The sequence below is a fragment of the Microcaecilia unicolor genome, chromosome 2, assembly GCF_901765095.1.
Source record: "Microcaecilia unicolor chromosome 2, aMicUni1.1, whole genome shotgun sequence".
NCBI classification, from domain to species: domain Eukaryota; kingdom Metazoa; phylum Chordata; class Amphibia; order Gymnophiona; family Siphonopidae; genus Microcaecilia; species Microcaecilia unicolor.
The window spans coordinates 647,711,534-647,721,435 of NC_044032.1; the positions used below are offsets into that span (position 1 = coordinate 647,711,534).

The window sequence follows — 9,902 nt, forward strand, 5'->3', positions numbered from 1 at the left end:
AGTAAGAGTATGGCAGCTGAGAAAAGATAATGAAGATCACACAGCTTGAGCAATGGGATGACCTCCTTCTTCCTGCTTAGTAGTGATCTGATAGGATGATCTCTGGTTCTAGTCTCAGTTGAGACCAAACCCACAGAAGAAATCCATGGCGTACGTATTTATTATTTATATTGGGTTCACGCCTTTTCCAGTTGTAGCTCAAGGCAAATTACATTCAGGGTATCTAAAACTCAGCTCCTTAAATTTACTAATGAAGATATGATTTTGAAAATGTAGCTTTCCCTGGGTATCTCATTGCATCTGTCACCATCTAGCATCAGAGACCAATTTTCTACTGACTTGCTATTTTGGACAATTGGTGTGAGATAAGAATTCAAGCAGCAACTAAGTTACCATGCCAATATTATTTCTCTTTTTTTCCTGCTATATAGACTGTAACCCTGTGCTAAATCCACTTAGTGCAATTTTCTGTGCAAAACTGAGAAACAAATTAGCTATGTAACCTCACATTTTATAGTTGCTTTACATGGTGTGTGTATGAGATAAAACACAGTATCTTCGAGATATATCTAAATTGCATCAACAGCAGTGGATGTGGAAGGATTGACAGCAAGCAAATCAATCCTAAGAGATGCTGAGGAAGCATGAAAGAATTCAATTATGCAACACAAACTAAAAACAGCTCTTGTTGCTGGAAGTTTATAGTTGAGGAAAGAACACCCCCTTCTGGCGGTGCAATGCTATATCCAGATGGAAAAGCAGAGGTGAAAAGGCAATGCCAGCCTCCTTTCCTGCCCCACCCCCCACCCCCTCACCTAAGCCAATGGATGGCTCATCAATGCCTACCTAGCTGTGCCCACTGAAGGCAGAATGTGATGGGCTTACAGGTAGAGACATTTTCAGATGGAAGCAACTTTGTATACGCTGTAATGGGAAAGGAAATAAAAACAATCTTGACAACTGGTGATAATTTATAACCAAAGTACTAAAAGCAGCACAGTAAATTAATTCTGTTTGTGCTGGAAAAATATGCGTTTTATAAACTATAAAGATGCAACCCATAATAACGTGAAACTTTAGCTTCCAACTGCTGCTTCCAATATGCTTATACAGAAAAGCATTTGGTTTTGATTTTAGGAGTGGTTTGTGCTCAGCAACTTAAACTTGGTTTACAATTTCAGTGCTACAGTTCACTGAAGTAATTTTAACCCTTGGGGTAAATTAAAATGCTGCTAGAAGCCTGCCTTCTTTGTGTGCTCTGGACTGAACGCATGACTTAAGCATTTCCAGAAATGTTTCAAATAATTATGGCAAGCCTTAACCATAGGTGCTCTTAAAAGGTCACTTACATATATGGTCACTTATTCCTGGTTGCTGACCCCCTCAAAAATAACAAACAGACCACAAGGATAAACAAAGAACGGAGAGCTAAAGTCTCACTGTGGCTTTTTGGCTTATCTGAGGTGCATGAGGGTGACTGGAACATGATTTGCAAAAAAACAAAAGAACACTTTTCATTTACAGAAACTTCTGCAGTTTAACCCTGTGACCTCCACATTAGAAGGCATGTTAGTCCTCAAGGATTCAGATTTTCTACTACGAGTTTGGTCTGTTCCTGTCTGTAACGTTTACAGTCAGACATTTACCTATAACGTTGGCAGTGCTGTGGTCCTGAATTTTAGAATTTGTAAGCAAGAAGGTACAGGAATAGCTGAAACATTAAATGCTGCTCTCTCTTCTGGACTTTTTTTTTTTTTTGCATCTCTAGGGCCAGATCTACTAAGCAAATTTATCATACACATAAAACAGGAAAAACTGTTTAATACATCTGGCCCTAGCTATAAGCTCCATCCTGAGGGAACAGTTTTGAAATAAAAACAAATCATTTCAAGTTGTCTATAGAGCTTGTGTAATGCCACGATACTAGAAAATCATTTCAAGGGTTCAGACAACTAAAAGCAAACAAGCTGTCTCAAACAGTTGTACCCATTCTCATGTCTAATTTGGGACTGGTTACAAATATGTAGCTCCATATAAACAAGTGAGGAAGGGGCTGTTTTGAATCTCAAAGCTCAGCGCAGCAATTGCTGGAAAGACAGAAGCCTACCTCTGGCAAGAAATCTTATCCTGCTTAGATCTTCAATCTGATGTATTAGTGTGCACTACATCATTATCACATGCCAGTGTGATTTATGTATCGTTAGTCCCATTTTACAGAAAAGGCGAGCGATAATGCCGTAGTACATGTTACTACATCAGGCCGTTGCTGCGAGTGGAGTTCTGTCCAAGTTACACAGGATTTGCACGAGGCCATTAGTCCTGTCTCCTGAGGTGTAGCTTGGGACCAACAAGAAGCAACAGCCAGACCCTTAGCATCTCCTGATGACTATGTCTCAAAATGTTGTAGGCTCCAACCTTGCTGCTGATCAAAATTATAGCACTACCAAGAGAACAAGGTAGACACAATACTAACTGTACCTGACATACTGGAATAACTATGTTAACAATACTATGTAAGCCACATTGAGCCTGCAAATAGGTGGGAAAATGTGGGATACAAATGCAATAAATAAAAATGTGCCTGCAATCATGAGTGACCTCCTAATCCCACAACACAAACACACATAAAATATCACCTTATTTGACCCAATTTCCTTGAGTCTTTTTTTTTTTTTTTGGGCAAAAACAAAATCATCTTGGCTTATATTCTTGACTAAGGAAAACGAAGTAAAAAGGTAGCCCATTCGAAAATACAGAAAGCAAATTACAGCAGCAGCAAAGACAACAGGATGGAAAAGCACAAGGTGGAGATCAAAATTAACCCAGCTTTTTTAAAATCACCAGTCCTTGCTAAATGATTCAAAATAGCACACGCTGTTTCTTAGCAAGCCCCATGTAACTGGTCTTCTCCCTAGTTCTCCTTTCTTTTCTAGTCTAAATGTTATTTCTCATATTTCTCAGTATTACAGCCATTCCCAGTCCTCCCTTTTAGTCATTCCTGCTGGGAGCCACCACCGCAAGTTTAGAACTGTAATTGTGAGAGACAGATGAGTAGGAAGAGCCTCCAAAACCTTTCCTAATGAACAGAATGCAAGTCCACATATAAAAAGAAATTATTTTAGTATGCTGGAGTTGTTCAATACTATACGAAATGTTAAATGAAAACAGCAACAGTGTAAAGAGGGGGAATCAAGATGACATTTTGGGGGCTAAGGTTAAGATCTTTGTGCACTGCAGGCAGTCGGAAAGGCTTGCCAACAGCTATGTGCCCCAGCCAAACCACAAAAACAACTTTAGATCTGATTTAAAAAAAAAAAATCAATGCTACAGGAGAATCAATACTCCTTGATGAAACAAACTACTCCGTATACCACCCAAGCGCTTTAGAACACCTCTAACACGACCTTACCTAATACCTTCTAATTCCTCTTCTACCTCCAGTTTATTACCGACTGTATCTAAGATTATGTAATGACTATACCATATTAACACCCTGTAAGCCACATTGAGCCTGCAAAAAGGTGGGATAACGTGGGGTACAAATGCAATAAATAAATAATCAGAAAATAAAGGGAAAATGATTCAGAGCAAGGCAGGCTGGCTACACGTCTAAAACTAAAGGTCTACAGTAAAATGATTCTACAACGGCTTTCAGGAAAACAGTACAGGGGGACAACAACATTGCCCCTACACACACTTAAAATGAGTTATTCATCTAGTCAACATATTGGAATTTACAGGATTTAAGGACAAAACCTAGGTAACTTATACTTGGTCCATGCCTGGGATCTTGCCGGGTATTTGTGACCTGGATTGGCCACTGTTGGAAACAAGATGCTGGGCTGGATGGACCTTTGGTCTTTCCCAGTATGGCAATACTTATGTACTTATGCCCTTTTCCAGTACACTGCAAATTAAAATTAACTGTGCCCAAGATTTTCAACTTTCATCTTTTCTGGAACCGTTTGTTAAAAAAATATACAATCTGTTCTCTCAGATCAAGATTGAGGCACTGAATCTACAGGTAAGATGGCCCTGCATACATTCGTCTCAGAGCAAAGGAACTGAAGACAGTAAAATTCAATATAACTAAAGGCCGGATTTCAAATCCCAAATGCCACATCAGTTGTGGTGCATCTTTAAAACCAGCAATGCACATGGAAAACACAAATACTGGATGAGATACCTAAGGAAAAAAAAAACATTTTTAAGTAAAACATATATATATATTTTTAATTACCTCTGCTTTCTGAGTCCTGGGGAAGGTGGTGGCCTTCTCGATTGCGTAGACATCCACCAGGTAAAGATGTGAACCTCGCTCCCTATCCAAAACAGCAGCAGTCTGGATTACACCGGTATTACGTCCAATTGTGAACAAACGACCCACAGTTCTTTCTTCACAACGCACCGAAACTATATAATATTCCACTAGGGCTTCTGAACCCCTTGGGCTGGCTGCTTCTATGGATATCACATTGGTGCCAACTGGTTGTCCTTCCTTCAAGATAGTAACATATTTTGGTTGAGTAAACATGGGTCCATCGAGTCCTTGGAGTATGACAGTCAATTCAGTTGTAGATGCTTTTCTTTCAGGCCCAAGGTCTGTGGCAGATACTAAGAGGTGATACATAAGATGTGAGGGCAGCATAGTAGATGCCACCCTCAGATCCCCACTGTAACGATCCAGAATAAAGGTTTCAATGTCTCCATTAATTATTTCATATTCAACTTCCCCATTTGGTCCTTCATCGGGATCAAAGGCTACAATTGTAGTTATAACTGAACCAATCACAAGTGAGGGGTCTGCAGCCAGGGCATTTTGCGATACAAATGTTGGAATATTATCATTTAAATCCGTGACTAAAACTGTCACATTTTTCAAAGCAAATCGTCTTGATTCCATGGGGACAGCCTGATCACTGGCTTTTACAGTTAATTCAAAGAGATTAGCAAACTCCCGATCAATTTCAGCACTAGTAAATATTATTCCTTTGATTTCATCTATGCCAAAGTGGTTACCCCGGGGCATCTGCTGAACAATTTCATAGGTTAATAGTCCATTAATATCTGCATCAGGATCATGGGCAGTAACGGACATGACTGAAGTACCAACAGGAATGTTCTCTGTAACAGATTTAAAAATATCCCCAGGTGCAAAACTAGGTGGGTTATCATTAAAGTCTCTAACGTGTATTACCACAGATGCTGTAGATGACCGAGGGGGCTGTCCACTGTCTTTTGCTGTGATATTCAGTTTGTAAAGGGATTGTGTCTCAAAGTCCAGCTTCTTCGCAAGAAAAATACTGCCAGTGGTCGGGCTAATGCTGAAAGTCCCGTGGCTGTTAGTCCCTGTAATGCTGTAATGAAGGTCAGCATTATCTCCAGAATCAGAGTCTGTGGCTGTGACTGAGGAGACCAGTTCACCAATTCTCATGTTCTCCAACACATCCACAAGAAAGGTAGCTTTAGGGAATGAAGGAGTGTTGTCATTTTCATCTAAAACATCAATGCTCAATGTGCAGGTAGCAGTTAAGGGTAAGGCCCCAGAATCTACCGCCTGAATGATAAGGGAATAAATGGCTGTGGCTTCATGATCCAACCTGCCTATTAATGTCACTTGGCCTGCTTCACTATCAATAACAAACTGGTTTTCTTCATTCCCCTTAATGATAGAATAATGAACTAGTCCATTATTACCTTCATCAACGTCTGAGGAAGAAACTCTTAAAACATGTGTCATGTTAGCTGCTAATTCTGATACAGTGGCTTGATACAGATCTTTAGAAAATTTGGGTGGATTGTCGTTAATGTCCCGAATGTACACCTGGACAGCTGCCTGATCCTTTAGAGGCTTCGGCAACCCCAGGTCTGTTGCTATCACTGTAAAGCTGAACACTGCTGTCCCCCTCTGTCTCACAAGAGACTCTCTGTCAAACTGATGAGTGCTAGAGATGTCCCCAGTAATTGTGTTTAATTCAAAATCAGGCTGCATAGTTTCAAAAGCATACATCACTTCGCCATTTGCTCTGAAGTCTTTATCCACAGCATTGATTCTACCAACAAAAGACCCACCAGGCTGTTCCTCTTCGAAATAAAAAATATAATCAGTGCTGTTAAACAATGGTCGATTATCATTTACATCTTCAAGAATTATTGTAACGTTCACAGTAACACTTAGTGGCTCTACAGCTCTGTCTGAAGCAACAATTCTCAGAACGTATCTGTCTTGCAATTCGCGGTCCAGTTCACTCTTAACATATAATTGCCCATCGGGAAATATCCCAAAAGCATCCCCAGGGTTCCCTTCAATGATATTATAAATTATGTCCCCGTTTGCCCCCGTATCTTTGTCAGATGCTTGCACTTTAAAGAACCTGGAGTTCACAGGTTCGGACTCTGAAACTGTAACTTCATAGGAAAGCTGGTCAAACACAGGTGGGTTATCATTCACATCGTGCACAGAAACCGTTAAAATACAGCTAGAGGACCGCTGTGGCACTCCCATATCGGAAGCCAAAATCTCTACTTGATAGTAGCCCTCGTTTATGTCTACTGGTCCTGTTAAACTCACAGAACCATTGTTTTCATTAATGGCAAAGAGTCCCCTGGGATTCTGCTTCAGGCTATACAATACCATTCCATTGGTACCTTCATCAGGGTCAACTGCTTTGGCATGAAACACCATGTGCCCTGCCTGCCAGTTCTCCACTACATTCACCGTTTCCACTGCCTGCACAAAGTGAGGGGAATTGTCATTGAGGTCTCTCACAGTGATATTAACTATGGTCTCACCAGTCACAGCCCCACCATTAGCCACCACTTTCAACTGGTAAAAGGAGCGCTCCTCTCTGTCCACCACACTGGCTGTGCTGATCTGACCAGTTGAGCTGTCAATAAGGAATGTGCCCTGTTGATCCCCTGTAGTGATCAGGTAAGTGATGTTGGTGTTGAGGTCCAAGGTGGAGGCGAAAACAGTCCCCACATGGTACCCCACCGCCACATTTTCAAAAATGACAAAAGCATAGGAGCTCTGGCTGAAAGCAGGGGGGCTATCTTGAGTATCCAGCACTGTGATGGTCACTATGGCAGGGTTGGGGGTCTGCAGGTTGCCCCCATCCGTAGCCACCACCTGCAGCTGGTAAGCCATGCGCTCCTCACGGTCTAGGGCAGCACGGGTGGTGATGAGGCCGGTGTGGGCATGGATATGGAAATGAGCCATATCGCCAGCCGTGATGCTGTAGCGGACAGTGCCATTCGGACCCAGATCGGCATCGGTGGCAGTCACAGTAGTCACAGGCGTGCCAGCAGGCTCATTCTCATGGATACGAGCAAAGTACTGCACCGGATAGAAAAGAGGGCTGTTGTCATTGATGTCCAGCAAAGTGATGTTGATGGTAGCAGCAGAGGAAAGCGGTGGGGTGCCCAGGTCAGTGGCCAGCACGACTAAGCAGTAGTGTTCCTGTTGCTCACGGTCCAGAGGGGTGGCGGTGCTAAGGCGGCCTGAGATGGGATCCAGGCGGAAGGCGGTGCCAGCAGCGGTTGTCTCAGGCTCAAAGATGTAGCGCACTGTGCCATTGGCTCCCAGGTCGTTGTCCTTGGCATGCAGAGCAAGGAGTGGTGTGCCAGCAGGGGAGTTCTCGGGCAGGGTCAGGCTGTAGGTGGACTGTGAAAAGGTGGGTGCCTGGTCATTGACATCTAGGATTGTGATGAGCAGCTGTGCATAGGAGACTCTTGGCGCTGGCCCACGATCCTGCGCACTGATGTTGAGTGCCACCTCAGTGGTCGCTTCACGGTCCAGAAGCGCACAGCTCGTTACCAGCCCCGTGCGCTCACTGATGGTGAACCAGCCCAGCTCATTCCCTGCAATAATGGCATAGCGCAGGTGCGCATTGGGGCCAGAGTCACCATCAGTGGCGATCAGCCCTCGCACATAACTGCCCAAGGGCAAGTCCTCCTGCACCTCAGCACGGTAGACTGCATGCTCAAATTCGGGCGGGTGGTCATTGACATCGTTGACGTAGATGACAAGACTGGCCACGGAGGAGCGAGCGTGCGGGCGGCCACCGTCCGACACGGCCACGGTGAGGTTGTAGTGCGGGATGCGCTCACGGTCCAGCGCGTGCGCCACCTTGACCAGGCTGAGGTTGGGCACCTTGGAGGGCTGCACCTCAAAGTGGCCCTGCTCGTTGCCGCCCAGGATGGCCACCGACAGGTTGCCGTTGGCCTCGGCCGAGTCGGCGTCCGTGACGGTGAGCAGGGCCACCACGGTGCCAGCCGAGGCGTTCTCGTCCACGGAGGCGGAGCGCGAGGTGGCGGGGAAGTAGCGGAACCTGACGATGGGGTCGTTGTCATTGACGTCCGTCAGGCGCACGAGCGCCTCCGCCCGGCCGGCCAAGGCCGGCGCGCCGCCGTCCGTCGCGCGCAGGCTGAGCGTGTACTGGCGCCGGCTCTCGTAGTCCAGCGCCTCGCGCACCGTCACGAGCCCCGTGCGCGCGTCGATTCGAAAGGGGCTCGCGCCGCCTCCCCCGTCCTCCTCCAGCAGCTCGTAGCGCACCTCGGCGTTGCTGCCCTCGTCCGCGTCCGACGCGCTCACGCGCAGCACGCTGGAGCCGGGCGCCGCGTCCTCGGCCAGCAGCGCGCGGTACTGCGCCCGCTCGAAGACGGGCGCGTTGTCGTTGGCGTCCGTCACCGTCACGTTGACCCGCAGCCGCCCGCGCAGCCGCGGCTCGCCCCCGTCCTCCACCTCCAGCAGCAGCTCGTAGCAGGCGGCGCGCTCGCGGTCCAGCCCGCCGCGGCTGACCAGGTGCAGGAAGGCGCCCTGGCCGCTGGGGTTGAGCGTCACGTCCAGGCCGAAGCGGCCGTCCTGGTTGCCGCGCGCCAGCCGGTACGAGCGGTGGTCCACGCCGTTGGCGCCCGCGTCGGCGTCCGTGGCCGTGTCCAGCAGCACCTGGCGCCCGGCGGCCGCGTCCTCGCGGAACGTCACCAGCACCGAGGCGTCCGGGAAGACGGGCGCGTTGTCGTTGAGGTCCAGCACGGCCACGCGCACCTCGGTCGGGTAGGTGGGCGCGCTGGACAGCACGAGCAGGTCCAGCGCGTCGCTGGGCAACCGCTCGCGGTCGATGGTGGCCCGCGTGCGGATGGCTCCCGTGCTGGCGTTGATGGTGAAGAGCGCGTGCTGCTCGCTCAGCCGGTACGTGAAGCCCGGGCGCGTGCCGATGGTGCCCACGTAGGTGCCCGGCGGCTGCTCCTCCAGCACCTGGAAGACGCGGCGTAGCTGGGCGGCGGGGCACAGGAGGGGCAAGAGCAGCAGGAGACAGCAGGGAGCCCCGCGCGCCCACAGCCCCCGCCCTTGCATGCTACACGGATGCCCGGGGTTGCACTCGCACAAGAAGTGATGGATCAACCCGCAAGCAGCAAATCCACGTGCAATTGTAGATCCACATGGGAGGAGGAGGCGGCAGGTAAATCAGGCTTCTTTGCTTCTTCTTGTCCCCCAAACTTTGGACTTGCGGCGGCTCTTCTTGCTCTTCTCTCACTCGCAGCCTTCTTTCTCCGGCTGCAGCCTGTCATTCCCGGCCCCTCCTTCCCGCTCCGCCATTGGCCCGAGAGCTGCGTGAGACCCGCCCTCGCCCCCCTCCTGGGCGCTGCAGAAGAGATGGAGGGAGGCGCGGCTTAAGCTTTCCCCCGGGACACCTTAAAACACTTTTTGGAAGGAGGAGACCGGCATCATCCTGGCTGTTAGACAAAGCCCCCATGCTGATGTCCCGTTCCCTTCAAGTAGGGAACTTGCGTCCTACTTTCTCATGTCGTTTTCTTTTCAGTTCAGCTCTGCCGGGATTAAGGTCATGAATCGGGTGGCCGAGTCACTTCGCATCTGAAACATGAGAAATCTGCATGCAGAA

At 47.8% G+C, this 9,902-nt stretch overlaps 1 protein-coding gene across 1 annotated transcript in view; it reads right to left on the minus strand.

Moving 5' to 3' along the window:
• FAT4 (FAT atypical cadherin 4) overlaps positions 1-9,455 on the minus strand; it is a 399,251-nt gene extending 389,796 nt beyond the window's left edge. Inside the window, exon 1 of the mRNA XM_030191762.1 lies at positions 4,241-9,455. Coding sequence (XP_030047622.1) covers positions 4,241-9,355 — 5,115 coding nt within the window. The 5' untranslated portion in view covers positions 9,356-9,455. The remainder of the gene's footprint in view (positions 1-4,240) is intronic.
• Positions 9,456-9,902: the final 447 nt, after the last annotated feature.